General features: G+C 58.2%; 5 protein-coding genes across 5 annotated transcripts; 1 reads left to right on the top strand and 4 right to left on the bottom strand.

Annotated features, from left to right (window-relative positions):
• Positions 1-2893: 2893 nt before the first annotated feature.
• TRAVEDRAFT_52485 (uncharacterized protein) lies at positions 2894-3991 on the bottom strand (the record flags this gene model as incomplete). Its single annotated transcript, XM_008045278.1, has 4 exons — positions 2894-2988; positions 3043-3141; positions 3189-3247; positions 3303-3991. 4 exons carry the CDS (start codon positions 3989-3991, stop codon positions 2894-2896), a joined length of 942 nt encoding a protein of 313 aa, XP_008043469.1.
• Positions 3992-5130: 1139 nt separating this feature from the next.
• Positions 5131-5751, bottom strand: TRAVEDRAFT_133113 (uncharacterized protein; the record flags this gene model as incomplete). The annotated part of the gene is made up of 4 exons (XM_008045538.1): positions 5131-5215; positions 5283-5384; positions 5472-5511; positions 5640-5751. 4 exons carry the CDS (start codon positions 5749-5751, stop codon positions 5131-5133), a joined length of 339 nt encoding a protein of 112 aa, XP_008043729.1.
• A 556-nt stretch (positions 5752-6307) lies between these two features.
• TRAVEDRAFT_134364 (WD40 repeat-like protein) lies at positions 6308-8521 on the bottom strand (the record flags this gene model as incomplete). The annotated part of the gene is made up of 7 exons (XM_008045539.1): positions 6308-6377; positions 6436-6701; positions 6761-6980; positions 7040-7426; positions 7479-7817; positions 7865-7955; positions 8011-8521. The coding sequence occupies 7 exons, from the start codon at positions 8519-8521 to the stop codon at positions 6308-6310; spliced, it is 1884 nt and encodes a 627-aa protein (XP_008043730.1).
• Positions 8522-9686: 1165 nt separating this feature from the next.
• On the bottom strand, positions 9687-12053 carry TRAVEDRAFT_66962 (tryptophan synthase beta subunit-like PLP-dependent enzyme; the record flags this gene model as incomplete). The annotated part of the gene is made up of 7 exons (XM_008045540.1): positions 9687-9939; positions 9999-10410; positions 10469-10572; positions 10625-11266; positions 11317-11473; positions 11529-11944; positions 12003-12053. The coding sequence occupies 6 exons, from the start codon at positions 12051-12053 to the stop codon at positions 10164-10166; spliced, it is 1617 nt and encodes a 538-aa protein (XP_008043731.1). The 3' UTR covers positions 9687-9939; positions 9999-10163.
• Positions 12054-13922: 1869 nt separating this feature from the next.
• TRAVEDRAFT_154826 (kinase-like protein) lies at positions 13923-14866 on the top strand (the record flags this gene model as incomplete). Its single annotated transcript, XM_008045541.1, has 5 exons — positions 13923-14048; positions 14109-14189; positions 14268-14552; positions 14610-14732; positions 14795-14866. Coding segments are annotated over exons 1-5 (612 nt in total), but the record flags the coding sequence as incomplete, so codon positions are not given.
• Between the last annotated feature and the right edge of the window lie 775 nt (positions 14867-15641).

The following is a 15641-nucleotide window of genomic DNA, read 5'->3' on the forward strand; positions in this document are numbered from 1 at the left end:
GTCGAAAGAAACGGATAGCGAGGCTACCTGGCGCGACGGCGAGGTAGTCTTGGAGGACGTCGAGCAAAGGGAGGATGAGAGAAAGAGGAGGGAAGGGAAGTAATATTGACTTGGGCCATCAGCGATGTCTTGACGCCGCCTGCGTCTGAGTTGCGACCATCATCCTGTCCGGCGCCTCCTCTTTGCCCGCTAACATCTTGTTTGCGTTTGTATGGCCGCTTATTTTTTTATTACGTAATCCTATACGGCATCCCGACGCTGCCATCGCCGCAGCTTCTTCCAACCTTCTCCAGCTTGCCATCGCATCCCGCGAGAGCCAACTCTTCCCAAGGCCGGACAACCTGGCAGGTTCGCAGCCAGCATCTTGGGAAAATGCGCACGGACGTTCTACCGGCGCCACGACCCGACAATGCGCCATCAAATCATTCGCTGCTACATTAGACTGAGCTGCTGTCTCTGTACTGCCACCCATGTGCTCTACTTGCCTTCCGTCCTCCCAATCACCTGCGTCCGCGACCACCCTCAGCTACTTGGCAGTCTCCGACCTTCGAAGCCCTTGCCAACGGACGAGGCATCGCTCAGCGCGACGTAGGGCGTGCCGCCCCACGCGCGCACCGTGATCCGTCTGTTGCACGAATGTAGGGTAACACCAAGCCGTATATCAGGCCCCAAATATTCGCGCGCCATCAAAGCCGTTCCCCGCCGCCGCCTGTCTCTTCGTCATACAACAGCGGGATCTTCAGGCTCCCGGTTCGAGACCTCACAGGAGGCTGAAGTCGATCTTAAGCTAACGGTAGGTATGCTGATATCCGGGCAAACCCGTCGTTCCATTGATCAGTAACCACTACAGCGAGGTGTAAGCATTGATCTGCTCCTGAACGAGTAGTCCTCAGACCTTAAGACCTCAGTACCTTTTGCAGTAAACTCTAGACTAGCCTGACAGATGGTCATTTCATTTTCCCTGCCAGGGCGCATGCAATGAAGGAAGGAACTGTACCTCGTGCGACCGCGTTCTATCTCATCGCGATGAGAGAAGCCCCGCCGTGCTTCTCGTCCAACCGACATCCGTCAACTCGAGCAATACGGCGAGCAATCGTCCCGACGCAAAGTCCGCAACAACAGCCTCACCGGCCTTGTGCTGCGAACATTGACAACGTCATCATTGGCCGAGAGCCCGCACTGCGGCACATCCCCGGGCTGTCCACCGTGCGCGCCCCCAACAGCCATCATATATAGGCTGCACATAGCCGAGCCTCAGCACAGGTGCGTCGCGCCACCCCATCTGCATTCGGTCGTCCCGCCCGCCCCGCCCAGTAAGCATCCACTACATTGTCCGGCGGGCGAGTGGATGGCATTGCAGCGGCAGATACTGCCGAGCCCGAATCATCTGGGTCATCCCCCGCCCCCGTCGGCACGCGCAGGTGTCCAGACTTGTCACCGGAATGTCGTACAAAAGGAAATTCTGAGCACAAGTGCTACCTTCAGGCGTGCTTCGTGACTGCTCGAACAGAGATTATGGCCATGGGACGGACATCGTGGACGGCGGGCTCGCACGCTGTCGACGGCACGACGCCCGCCCCATACGGTCGGTGGTATTTGTGGCGTCTGAACTCTGATAGCGTCTAGCTCTAGCTTTCCGCGGGCAAGCCTGCGCAGCCGCGTGCTACTTTAGTGCGTACCGTGTCATCCATGGTTGATAGGGGCACCACATCCCCGAATACTTACTTCAGTACGCGTTCCACCTATCCCGACCTACGCGGCGCGCTCACGTCTACCAGGGGCACTAGGTTTGCCAAACACGCAACGGCTGGGCAGGAAAGTGCGTTTTGCACCGCATTGTATAGACTCCGAAGGGAGCACATGTGCAGTGCAGAGCAGTCCGGCGGAGTGTATGGCGAGCCACAGCTTTCCGTGAGCGTCGTGGTTAATCATCATTGCGATACTCGATCATGTCTGCGCTAGCGTATACATAGCTGTTTTGGTCGGGGTGTTCGAGCCGGTTCGAGCCAGCTGTGGTATTTCTCGTCCTATGGCATCCCCCTGGCGCATGCAGCATGCGAAAGCGCCCCCTTTGACAGGACATCACCCAGGGGAATGTGTGCACAAGGCGCGAGACATGCAATGCAAATTCTGCTGGAAGTCGTACCTGGGCTTTGCGCGTCGAATTTGATATTGCACGGTAACACCGACGTTGAACACGTCGGTAGCGGCCACCCTGTGAACGTTTGAACCTGGGCCGGCGCCTGAAAGGATGGATAGAAGTCGCGGTACAAGCAGATTCGCGTTGCCCTGTGTTTGCATTTCGCGTTGTGAGGTAGCCTACTGTACAGGATGGTGTATACATTGTATTGTCCCAATTTGATTATGTGTGGCATAAAGCCGCGTGAGCACTACCCGAGCACGCCGGCTCCGTACCCACGTCCACGACGACCGCGCGATGTTGGTCGTCACCCATCGTCTTTGGCACGATGATAGCATGCCGTATATTCCGGCGCTGGCGCTGATGTTGTCATGGAGTGCTCGAGGCGGATGAGGTCTAGATATCTGTGCATGGAATGGGCATCAGCAACGTGCCATATTTGCATATCCAGCGGGTATCGAGATAAGTTCAGATATAGCGAGCGTATCTGCCAAAGCAGACCGCCCGAAGGTAGCTGAGATAATTTTCTGCAACGCAAGCAGTCCTTGCTAAAGCCAAATGCCTCAAACATCATAACGAGGCGCCGCAGGGAGGGCGGGCCTTTTCAAAAGAAGCGAGACTCACCAATGTACAGGCGCTCCACGCGATGCTATTATGTACCTGACGCTGGGATGGCACAGCGCTTTCAGTGACCTCCTAGGTGCGTGGACAATATGGGGGCCCTCGAAGATGGTGCTATGGACATGTTCGCCTTTATCCGCCGTCCTCTGAGCGTTGCCTCTTCGCTGGCAGGTTGGCGTCTGCAGAGGCTTCACGCTTCTTAGAGCTGCGTTTTGGCCTACGCTTAGCTGCAAAAATACCAACGTCAGACGAGAGTGAGCATATCCGACGCAACGACTGACTTTCGTGTTCGGCGGGTACGAACAGGGAAGCGTCTAGCTCCGCAAGTCTACCGATTAGGTTGGTGTTCGCGGCGGACAAGCGACCGACCCGGAAAGCAGCTGGTGTTTGGTTAGCGCAGGGTCATAATGTGAACGATATGTCTTACTGCTCGGTCGGGCCAGGGGATACAAACGCGACATGCGCTCACGAACACGTTCAGCCATGCTATGATCAATGTCAGTGATATATGGACGCGCACAAAGCATAGGTAAATACGAACTTTGCAGATACAACTCCATGGGTGCAAGCAACGTCTATGACCGTCTCCCAATCGATGGGACGCAGCCGATTCTGCATGCTCTTCTCGGTGTTAGGTACGTGCGCTGCCAGCAAAGCCAGTATTCGGGTAAGGAACGCCGCCGAGTCAGCAGTCATAGCACGAAGAGCAGGAGGGGATAGCGCTGGATGTTCGCGTTCCTCTTCGTCAAAGGGAGGGACAGAATTATGATCCTTAAGAGACGAGGGTCCAGCGCCGTGATGGTCTTGGGAGGATGTGAGTGCTTCCTGAGCGGCGTGACGGACTTCATCGTGCAGACCCCACTCCGGCACATGCACATCGCCTGCAAGGAGAGGCCACCGAGTCCAGTTGTCCTTCTGCTTTGCCTTGCCGATGGGAAGCTGTTCACGAGATTGGCTGCTACCGTGTGACTGTATAGAGGAGCCGACATTCGAGACCAAGTCCTGAGAGGCAGATTCCGTCAGGGGAGGATCACTGGCAACTTCATGATGGTCCTCATCAGGGAGCGACACATCGTCCCAGTCAGAGCTCGCATGAAAGCCGGTCGAAGGAGGTTCCGCGAGGTGTTGAACCAGGTCGAGGGTATTGCTAGTCCGCAAGGCGCGCAGAAGAGACGAGTACTCCGTGAGTTCAGAATGAAGAGCAGCTGGGACTTTGGGTCGTTGCGCCATTGCGCGTGTCCCAAGTGGTCAAGCCATGCAGGCAGTGGCGCTGACTCTCAATTCGGTGACACTCGTGAGAGCGCTACGTAAGCAGAACTGTACAGTTCCACAAGCCTGCCATATCCACTGCCTCCGCGACTGCAGGCTCGGTAGTCCACTCTATCACGAGCAACGTATGTCGCATTTGCCTCCGCTTTTGCTTCCGCTCCTGATCATTGTTCAACAGTATGAGAGAGAAGTGGAAGAAAAAGAGGTCCCGCAGACTCCGTCGCAAACGCAGAAAAATGCGGGCTCGTTCCAGTGCGTATTTCTTGACCCGCTCCGGAGTCATTCCCCCCTGACGAGTTCTCCGTCTATCAGAGTAATCGCGCCCTTGGCCGCTAGGCTTGCAAAATAGGGGCGTCATGCCACTCTAAGCGGAGGCGCGCTATGGACAGTGCCATACTCTTCGACGTTCGGGGAGGCATGTCGCTCTTGTCGCATCCCCTGCTGCGCTTCAAGTCCGGGGAGTGCTAGGACTTCGACTAGGTCACAGCGTCGAGGTCGCTAGGGCATTGTATCACTATGTCATGCATGTCGCTTGTATTGCAATGATCTATTTGCCAAAATCTGTCGTGCGTGCTTCGTTGCCCTCGGATGTTCTCTCGGGTATGCGTCAAGGGCTACGCTGCTATGGTCTCCGACGTGTATGATTGAATTGTTCCCGTTATCAGTGATTGGTCTCCGTCGCTGCACTGCGGTACAGTGCGCAGAGTTAGTCTGCTCATTGGTCGTCTTGTGCTTGAGGCGCATATACTCGACTATGACCTCCTACCGGACACCGGAATGAACCAGCACTGTCGTGTGTCAATGCAGCGATTCCTCCATGTGAAACGACAATGTCATTGCAGGTCAACGTTATTCGTAAATCAGTCCCGCAACGCGCCGGGGAACCGCGACGTCTCATAGCGCGCCGCTACACGCCAATAGCTTCCACATGCAAAGGCAAGTCAACAAGCCTGCCCCTAATACGACTACAGGGCGAAGCATGTCTTACTGCTTCCTTGCGAATAATGGGGGTATCTCAATCTCGGCTCGCGCCGCGTGCCCTTGCAGCACCGAACGCGCTCGTGCAATCGAATATATATTCCATCCAAACCCCGGATACATCACATAGACGGCGGGGGAACCTTCGCCGCAGGCCCGATGAGGATGAGCGGCAGGTACGACGCAATGAGTGCGCCAATGCCGAGCCTGTACGCGTTGCATGCGCGCGGTCAGTCACCAGTGGGGAGGACGGGCAGCAAGAACAGAGACTCACATGATGACGCTAATGTTGCTCTGTGCGCCCTCCTTCATGCGCAGGGGGTGCTGGTTGATGACGCTGTTGATGGAGAGCAGGAGGGACGGCCACGCGAGGTACCTGCGGGGTGCGGGGAAGAGGGGGGACGTTCGCGCGTCAGAACAACGGTCGGGATGGGTTGGCCAGCAGACGTGTATGTGGACGCACCGATTCCGCGTCACCATGATCAGACCAGACACAAACATCACTATAGGGAAAGCCTCCGTGTTAGCTGACATGCGCATGGTCCGCGCGGAGGGTAGCGCGTACTGGAGGACGAGAGCGCATCTATATCGCGTCACGGCACCTGGTCAGTACTGGGCATATGTGAGCGACGCGGACACAGGTGCGCACCGAATGAGTCAGTCTGCCACTTCTCGGGCAGAGACAGCGGAGCCTCCGCAGAGGCGTCGCGGGGATCGTCACCAGGAACGACGGCAGAGGACATGGTGGTTCGCAGCCACCTCGCCTGCGGGGCAGCGCGCGCTGTGGGCGCGTAGGCGCCCATTGTACCAGGCACATACCTCAGCACCTCGCTTAGAACAACTTGAGGACGTTCCTGCAAGCTCGTAGAACGGCCTGAAGCGCGGATGTGAAGACAGTTCGGATTTCCTATGTATACTGGTACAGATACAGCGAGATACAGCGTACACACAACAGTGTCCTGCTTAAATACCAACGAATGAGATATGTGATGGCGAACTTGAACGAGACGGGAGGGCTCCATGCGTGCGGGTGGGGGTATCATGTGCGGAAAGGGAAAGTGCGTGAGCTATACACAAATGAAATGACGAAAGAGGATCCGGGGGTCGCAGAACAAAGTGAACAGAGAGGTGCAAGATAGACAGGATAAACAAGAAGCGCAGCAGAGACAGCGTCGATGTCGTACTGGTCGATCCACGGGTATGGCGGAATGTCAAACGAGGGTGTGTGTGTCCATTAGGAAGGGGTAAAATAGGTCCGAGAAGGGGTATCGACAAGTCATGGGCCTTCCGCGTTGACATTTAGACGAATAGGCTCGTGTCGAGCCCCTCGGAAAAGTCGAGCACGACGATCTTCCTATCATGCGATGTGCTACATAATTTTGTGTCAGCATTCCGAACACTCACACAACGCGAGAGATACAACGCACCTGACAATCCGACAATGGTCGAACTTGACGTCGAAGATGTGGCTCACATGACATCCGCGGAACTCGCGCACGAGTTTCCCCGAATGCAGATCCCACACCTTGACCGTCTTGTCGTAACTCCCGCTCACGAGCCGCCCACTGCGCGGGTCGAAGGCAAGAGCGCGGACCAGGTAGTCGTGCCCGACGAGTGTGCGAAGACATGTGCCGGTGTTGGCGTCCCAGACTTTGATCTTGCAGTCGTTGGAGCCGGATACGATGAGGTCATCCTGTTGCACATGTAGGTGAGCTGACAGTTAAACTTGGGCACAAGGAGCGCAAAACCCACCTTGAACTCAATGCACGCGAGACCGCGGTCGTGACCCTCAAATGTCCGTAACCGCTCGCCGCTGGCAACGTCCCACAGGATCATTTTGCCGTCCCCGCTGGCACTGACGACACGGTTACCCTGCAAGCCGACGGCGTTCACGGGGCCCTCGTGTCCGCGCAAAGTAGAACGCAGCTCAAGGGTCTCACGATCCCAGACTCGAATAAGCGCGTCCTTCGAGCTGCGCAGCAACCCCGTCGTCAGCACATGGAGGGAGGCGCATAAATATGGGACACTCACCAACTGACGATCCACTTGGCATCGATTCGGAGGTCGAGCACTCCGCCACTGTGGCCTCTGAGCACCGCCTTCACCTCCGCGGTGATCTCAGACTCTCCGTTCTCCTGCGGGTGGGCGTACAGGTCCCATACGCATACGGAGCAGTCACTGGAGCCGCTGACGAGGAACCCCTTTCTTGGCGCCAACGGGTCGTCGACCTCCATCCCGTTTGCCCCGCGCACATTGTCTCCAATGTCCCAATCGCGGTCGAACTTCAGACAGAGCACGCTCCCGCGGTGTCCGCTAAATGTTGCGAGGCACCTCCCCGTCTTCAGACTCCACACCTTGATGGTGCGGTCGCGCGACCCAGTGACTATACGCGACGAGTCGAACTCGAGGCAATAGACACTACAACCGACACGGTTAGGAAGACGAAAGGCGTGTTTGGCCGCAAACCTACCTGTCACTGTGCCCACTGATGCGCATGACCTTGGGCTCCCAAGCCTTCGTCACCTCTTTATCCTCCGCAACAGCATCGTCGCTCAGGTCTGCGCTCAGCCCTGCGCCAGGATAATTCGACCAGCGGCGATCGAGCTCGGTCCGCGTGCGGTAGAGCTCATACCACTTGATCTCCAATGGAGCAGGTATCATCGCCCGCGAGGCGGACAACGGCATGGCCGACTGCGCCGAAGAACCAGGCCGAATCGCTCGGCGGAGGTCCACGCGCCACCCGTCTTTCTCTTTCAGTGAGAAGAGGACGCGCCATATGGAGTTATCGCGGGCAAGGTGGTTCCATGTTCTGGCGCATAATTAGCACGAGGTCGGTATGGAGGCAAGCAAACATACCTTGAAACACGCAGGCAAGCTAGGATAGATGGCAGGTCGAGGTAGCTAAGCAACTCCAATGAAAGCTCGAGTGGCAAATGTGATATCATGTCTGCCGAACAACGTTGAGCCCCTGTAACCCGTGCGGAGGATGGTAGGACGCTTACCCATGCCAGTGATAGCTCTGACGTCAATGAAGCACGCTTCGTCGTCTATGAGCTCGCCCTCCTCGCCGTCCAGTGGCAGCAGGTTCGCGTAATCAACCGAGCCATCCGAGTGGTATTCGAGATCCGTCCCCGCGTCGCGCCACGCAGGCAGCCCCGGCCGACGACGTCCCTTCTTCACCGGGGAGCCCTCACGGAGAGCATCCCATATCCGGGGCAAGATGCCCATCCCCATTGTTAGACTGCGGGAGGGCTTCATCGGGGACGGCGATGATGCGTTATGTGGGATCCAGTGAGCGCTCGGGTAGCCCGCGACGGTGCGGCGGCCTGAAGGTAGGAAGCCCATCGAGCAGCGCGGGGTACCATCCGCGTTGGGGAGCATGAGGTTATATAGCTCCGGGTTCCAGTTCACGATGGAGAACGTCTCCGTGCGGAAGCTCGGGGTCGGCGACGGTGGGCGGGTGACGGTGAAAGAGCGCGGCACGGAGGCGAACGCACCGTCGACGTCCTCCATGTCCGCTCCATTGTCGGCATCCCCATCGAGGTCCATCGCATCCATTGGTATGCTTGGCGCGTACGCCGTGTCTGCGTCCTCGGGGAGCTCCGACGTGGTTAGAAATGGAGAGCCCAGCACAGACGTCAGCAGGTAGCTGAAGCGTGGTGCCGCGTGGTCCTGGTACGCTTGCCTGTCGGCCTCCTCGCCGTACGCATAGGCGTGTTCATCGTAGCTTGGGAAGGGTACGTGAGATGATGTGGATGCGGATGCCATAGCGTGAGGTAAATGATAAGTTATAGCGGCGGAGGCTTGTGTGCAGGCTGATTAGATCGCAAGGGAGAACCCAAGGTAGCTCGATAGCTCAGCGAGAGGAGGAGATAGATGTATGAGATGGCAAGAGATGGTGCCTGGTGGGCGAGCACGACGTGGGGTGACTCGGAGAGAGGGGGAAGGAGCAGTGCCGCTGTTGCTGGCGCTGGAGTTATAAATCGGGGTATGCTGAACACCTAGCTTTCAGAGAAGCCAGCCACCGAGAATAGGCGTGAGTGCAATCTTCACGAACAAAGCAGGGATGGGGACAAACGAGGGCGTCGTCGGCGGAGGGAGGAGGGAGAAAGCCGTCGACGGTCGGGATGTCGACGAACCAGTTCAACCGAGCCTCCCTAGCGCCCGTGCCCCACAACGCTGCCATGCGGGTGAGCGGCCCGGCGCTGTGCGAGTTCATGAGAAAGTCGCGCGGCACACGTTCAGTGCAGCGGCACAAAGCGGCACAGTGCGAAAGAAAAGAATGCGAAACCAAGGCAACAGTAGAGAAACAATAGAAACACCTTTGGGGAGGTAGCGGGAAGGGTCAACCCGCACAAAAGCCCTAGCTGAGATTGGGGAGCGGAGACAAGGACTGGAATTCCAGCCTGGGCGACAATGTTTGGGTATAGGAAAACATGCGGCACTGCGCAAATGCTGCGTGGACATGCTCGAGAGCTGCACGACACACGCGAAGTACTCGCGGAGCGCACAACCCAAACATGCGCGAGAGTAATCTCCGGACAGCGCCTTTCAGTTTTCTATAGGTCTGAACAGCCCGCCACAGCCGAGCACATTATGTCCGACGACGTTCGGTAGAGTGTTTGGTTGGCACAGGATTGCGGAGGTTTGTGCCACTGGTGACTGCCGTGAGAGGGCTCGAGTGCTAGGTGTTCCCTGAAGATAGTGGCCGTGTGTACAAGCAGGTGGTCATTGGACGAGCAAGGGAAGATCCGTTGGGGAGAAGTCAGCGGCACGGGAGCGGGGCGAAGATGGCAATATAGACTCTGTGGCCGTGTCCCCATTCGCCCAGAGAACTCGGCCTCGGGGTGGAACGTTCCCCGAGAGCTTCATTTGGACGATCTCCGCTGTCCTGTGCAGGCCAGACCGGTCGCACACTGGCGCAAGTCAATCTACGAGTGGCACCCGGGTGAGAACCCATCGAGTATGCTAGGCTAGTGGAGAGGCTTACCTCAGAACGGCAGAGTCTAAGCATGTCGCCCAACCGCAAACATACAACAGGATCCGATAGTCTGTTGCGAACCTATCCCAATGTTACATCTGTATTATTCTTCTATCCTCGGCCCCTCATATGCACGGGGTCTTTTTCTTTGCTAGAGGTCCAGGACCTCCGCGGTTATACGCTCGCGCCGACCTCGCCCGCGGGGACGGCGTACTTCTCGATCACCTTCTTCACCAGGTCGATCTGGGCCGCCTCAACGTCGATAACGCGGCGCTCGCGTTCGAGAAGACCCTTGAACTCCTGCGGGAGTACGTCTCGCTCGAAGTCGAACGATGGCGCGTTCTGCAATGCGCACGTGACCGCTTCTGAGAACTTTGCGGGATGTGCCGTCGAAAGGACGATCTGGCGCGTTTGCGGAGGGCTATACGACAATGGTGATGAGCGTGAATACAAAGCTGGATCACTGGGGAACACCGTACTTCTGGCCAGATACTGTACGCGCAGCGCACAACCCGACGGCAGTGTGGGGGTCCGCGACGTAGTGCGAGTCCGACTCGAAGTAGTACTTGATCGTGTCCAGGGTCTGCGCATACACCAGGTGAACACGCGCACGCAAACGAACATGGTTGACATACCTGTTGGTCGGACACCCGCTCGGCGAAGAAATCCCTCCGCGCAAGCTCAAGCACCGCGACCGGGACCTGCACGCGACCGTCACTCTTGACTTTGCTCATCCAGTCTGCGATCGTCGCGCTCGCAGCCTTCTTCCTCGACCCCTCATCCGCACCCTGAGCCGCGTCCTCGTAGGCGAGGTACCACAACAGTCGTTCGAAGTTACTCGACACCAAGATATCCATCGCTGGGCTGAGCGTCTCGCGCACCCCGCTCGCATCGGCCGCCTGCTTTCCGTCCGAGGCGCCGCCCACTGGGGCGCTCTCCCCGGGCGCGCTCTTGTCCGAGTCGACCTTCTCATATGCACCGCTCTTCCAGAAACGCGCGAGGATGTCGTTCGCGTTCGTCGCGACCCCAAGGCGGCCCATCGGAAGACCCATGCGCTTCGCATAGTAGCCCGCGAGGACGTCGCCGAAGTTGCCGGTGGGGACGACGAATTGAATCTCAACCCCCTCTGCGTTCGGGATTTGGCGCTGCAGGTGGAAGTAGGAGAGGAAGTAGTAGACTGTCTGCGCGAGGATGCGCGCCCAGTTGATCGAGTTGACCGCGCCGAGCCTGTGTGTCGCGTTGAACTCGCGGTCCCCGAATAGCGATTTCACGATGTCCTGAGGAGAGTTCAGGTGGGGAAACGCGAAGAAGGAAGGGGCGCACATACCTGGCAATCGTCGAAGGTTCCGTGCACCGCCAAATTGTGCACGTTCGCATCCGTAACGGTGGTCATCTGCGCTTCTTGGATGGGGGAAACCCGGCCCTTAGGGTGCAAGATGAAGATGGAGATGTTCGCCTTGCCTCTGAGGCCGTAAATGGCCGCACTGGAGCATGTGCGTTGAAGGGGGAGTAACTGGTATGAGATGTATGCGTGCTTACCTGCCAGTGTCCCCGCTTGTCGCACCCACAACCGTCAACTTCTCCGGCTTCTCGCTAGGCCCCTTCCGCGCGTTCCTACGCTGGAGGAAGAACTCGAAGAGGTTGCCGAGAAGTTGAAGCGCAACGTCCTTGAAGGCAAAGGTCGGTCCATGGAAGAGCTCGAGGATGTATGTCTTCTCGTCGAGCTTCTTGAGCGGAGTGATGTCCGGGTGGCGGAAGGTGCTATATGACTTTTCGACGAGCGCCCGGAGTTCTGCCTTGGAGATTTCTTCAGGCGAGATGTAGAGGGACAAGACCTCGACAGAAAGATCAATAAAGGAGTAGTCCTTCCATGCGGTCTGCCAGTTCTCGGGCAGTGTGGGGACGTGTTCGGGGATGTATAGCCCGCCGTCCGGGGCGAGTCCAGCGAGAACTGTCTGAAAAACTGGCGTTTAGCAGCGGTAATGAGTAAGAAATATGAATTTCCCTGCGCACCTCTTCAAAAGACAGGAATTGGTCCGCGCCGCGAGTCGAAAAGTACCTCATGGTGGTTGTGGTGGTGGTTGTCGTAAGTGCAGACAGATGCACACGCTTGACTCGACCTGCTCAAAATCGGAATCTCAGCCACATCGCGCCGCGGTCGCCCACGTGCGTAGTGAATCCGGTGCGTCGCGCAACTGCATTTCTCAGCCTCCCACCATGATGAACGATGAACACCCTCCCACTGCTGCTTATGAATTTCTGTGGAGTCGCTTGAATATTTCTCATGCAGGTACATCCGAATTTCTAAGCTGACGCCGGCTGGCAAAGTGTTCAGGACCTATCGAAGTACGGCCGACAAGTCTCCATCAAATAATGGTATGTGCATACGGTCTCGCTCTCCGAGCTGTGACACTTGACGAGCCGAACGCACCGTTCGTCTTGGGAAAAAGATTGTTGGAGTTCGCATTGCACGACCGATGATAATGAAGGACGTAGTCACTGACCATTTTGCGTTATCGATATCCATAGTGCTACCCAGAGGTCTCAAGTTTAGACACTCGGACGTTATCTCAGTCTACAATCAACTACGTGAAGATATATGCCTGCAGGTAGATACCCTGGCTCACGAGAGTAAGCCGACTCTGTAGCAACATATAACACGCAATTCTTTTTGCCAGGAACAGGTTTCGCTCATGCTGAGCTAGCCACAGTGTGGCCAGGGTGCACGCGCGGCCTGCAATGATCCCGACAGTCCACCACGAGGCACATTGTTCTGGCAGCTTGCTGGAGGCCACATCGATGTCGATATGCCCTCCCCTTGTTCCCTCCCCTCCGAATCTGTTTCACGCTTGGGCTACTTCGACTGCAACTCTCTGTCTGTGGCTCCTCTACTGTGGCCGCTCCCAAATCCTGCCCTATAATCACCTAGAGGCTGTCTCAAGTGATTTCTTATTGTGCCTTCATCCTGTGGCCCGCAGCTCTAGCCAACAAAGCACCTCGTGCGGCACCTCCTTTGGCTTGACTGCGCCCCGAGCCAGCCCGCTGATCCCGACGTTAGCCTCATGCTCTCCACGCGCGGCGCACTTTGCTCACTCCCTGCTGTGGCCCCTTTGCTCGTCGCCGCCCACGCTCTGTGGCCTGTGGCCTGTGGCCCGGACGACTTGCGCTTTGCTCTTGCACTGGCACTGTGGCCATGGTCTTTTATAAGTTCGTAGCCATGGCTCTCATGGACCATCCAACAACCCTCCCACTCTTCACACCGAGTTCATTTCCTGGCGCACTGTCTACCCATTGTCCCAAGTCACCTCCTACATAATGCCTTCAGTGAGCTTCCCTTGGGCTCGCAACCGCGACAGCGAACCTCCTAGACCAACAAATCCCTCGACGAAGAGAAAGCAATCGCAACCTCTCCAAGGCATACTCAAGCATTCGCGGTCCAAGCCGCTGCCTCCGATGCCTCCGATGGTGGACCCGACACCATCCAGCTCCGCCCGTCCCCAAGCCACGGGCGCATCTACCAGGCCCATACGCGAGCCGCTCTCCTCCATCCAAGCGGAGGTCGGCAGCATCTACACGAACCCGGGCTTCGACGCACCCGGCGCGTACTACGCGCCGCGTAACGCGTCAACCGTCCGTTTCAAAATACCTTCCGCATCCCCGGAACCTCAACACCCTCTGCGGTATCCGGAGTACGTGACGAGGACGCGTATCCCGTCGCCTCCCGCTCCGCCCAGTGCCCGCCCGCGCCATCCGAGCCCGGCAGGCCAGCTCCCCCCGAAGCGCGTCGGGCCACTCAGGCTGCTCCGCACGCTCAACAGCGGGGCATTCGGACGCGCGTTCGCCGCGCACGACACCGGCTCGGGCGCGCTCGTGTGTGTACGCATCGCGGACAAGGAGAGGCTGCTCGCGGACGAAGCGGGCATACACCTGAACGGCTTGCTGCGCGAGCTTCTCTGCTACAAGATCATAGCAGCCACCGCATCGCGGCGCCGCGGCGCCCAACACCTCATGGAGCTGCACGGGATTCTGCAGGACGACAAGCAGATCTACCACATCATGGTGCGTTGCATACTCGGCGCATCGTTGAGAGTCCTGGTCACTGAAAATACACCCGTCCAGCCTCTCATGCACTGTGACCTGCTCAGCGTCATCAACGGGCCATGCGACAGGGCGCTGACCCGGCGCTGGGTCGCGCAGCTGGTGCGTGCTCCGCCGACGGCGCGTTCCCAGGTTCATTATGCGGACCGCCCACTCACGTAACATTGTTTTGCCGCGCAGGCTCTGGGCATTGATGCCCTGCACCGCATGGGCATCATTCATAGGGACATCAAACCGGAGAACGTGCTGTTGGATGGCCCGGACGGCAACGTCCGCCTCACAGACTTCAACACGGCGTTCGTGAGCCCCTCGAACGAGCCGCTCGAGGAGGGCTCGGTGTATGCGCAGCAGAAGACGGGCAGCGAGCCGTACATGGCCTGGGAGGTCTCGCAGCACAGGTGGTATGGGAAGATGTGCGATTGGTGGTCGCTCGGATGCCTGATGTACGACTTGGTCACTGGCAAGGTATGTTCTCTCCTTGGGCTCACGTATGACGCGCTGCTGAAGCGAGTGGTTCCACAGCTGCTCTTCAAAAATGAGAGCAAGGTTGCAAAGTACGTCGCGTGGGACGCCAGAGCGGAGGGCAGATCCTACATCACCCGCACCTGCCACCTCTCCAAGGAGGAAGAGAGCGTGATGAACGGGGTGAGCCCCAACCATTTTCCGCGCCATGCCATCCCGCTAACCGCCGCGTCTGGACCTCCCAGCTCCTCGCCATCTCGCCCTGCTTCCGCTGGCAGCTCCGCAACCTGCGGCATCACACGTACTTCCTCGACGACCACCGGTGAGCCCGCTCAATTCAGTGCGCCCCGCCGCGTTCCACTAAGTCGCCGCCATCGTCTTCTAGCGCGAACGTCTTCGACGTGCTGCTTCGCGAACCCCGCGTGGATCTGCTGACCGGTGAGCTGACCGGGCACGCGGCTACTGAACGCTCGACGCTGACCACGGTCCTTGTCCGTTTTTAAATTCGCAGCCGGCCGCTTCCCGCGCGCGGAACACCTCCAGGTCGAAGAGCGCCTGCGGGACGCGCCGCTGCTGCACGCCGCGCTGCTGCCGCGCACCTGCGAGGACCCCCGGGAGGCGTACGACTTCCTGCCGTTCGCGTGGGTGAACCCGCAGGGGCTGTATCGACTGTAAACCCCGGCCGCGGGCGCGCGCGCGGAGGCGGTAACTAAGACTTAATGATTTATGCTGTATCAGTATCAGACGCGTACGTGTAGCCAAGTAATGCAATTCCGCGTTCCGAATCCTAGCAGTGGCACGCCGGACCGCACTCACGCGGGGGCTTCCCTGGCGCACACAACAGATCCAGAGGCGGTGTCTGTCTTCTAGGGCGCGGAGGTGAGTGAATATTAAACCGCCCAAGGCCTCTTTTGGGGTTCGTGATGGCGCGAGGGTGGACTGGGCGGACGCGATGGGACTCAGACGAGGTTCTTGTTCCCTGCGAGGTGTCCGTCCCCGTCGCTGACGGACTCAATGGCGAACACTCCAGTCTTCCTCGCCGCCGCCGCCGCCGCCGCCGCCGCCGCCCCCACCACCGCGCCATATCAACGC

The sequence above is a fragment of the Trametes versicolor genome (genome assembly GCF_000271585.1).
Source record: "Trametes versicolor FP-101664 SS1 unplaced genomic scaffold TRAVEscaffold_12, whole genome shotgun sequence".
In the NCBI taxonomy this organism is placed as follows: domain Eukaryota; kingdom Fungi; phylum Basidiomycota; class Agaricomycetes; order Polyporales; family Polyporaceae; genus Trametes; species Trametes versicolor.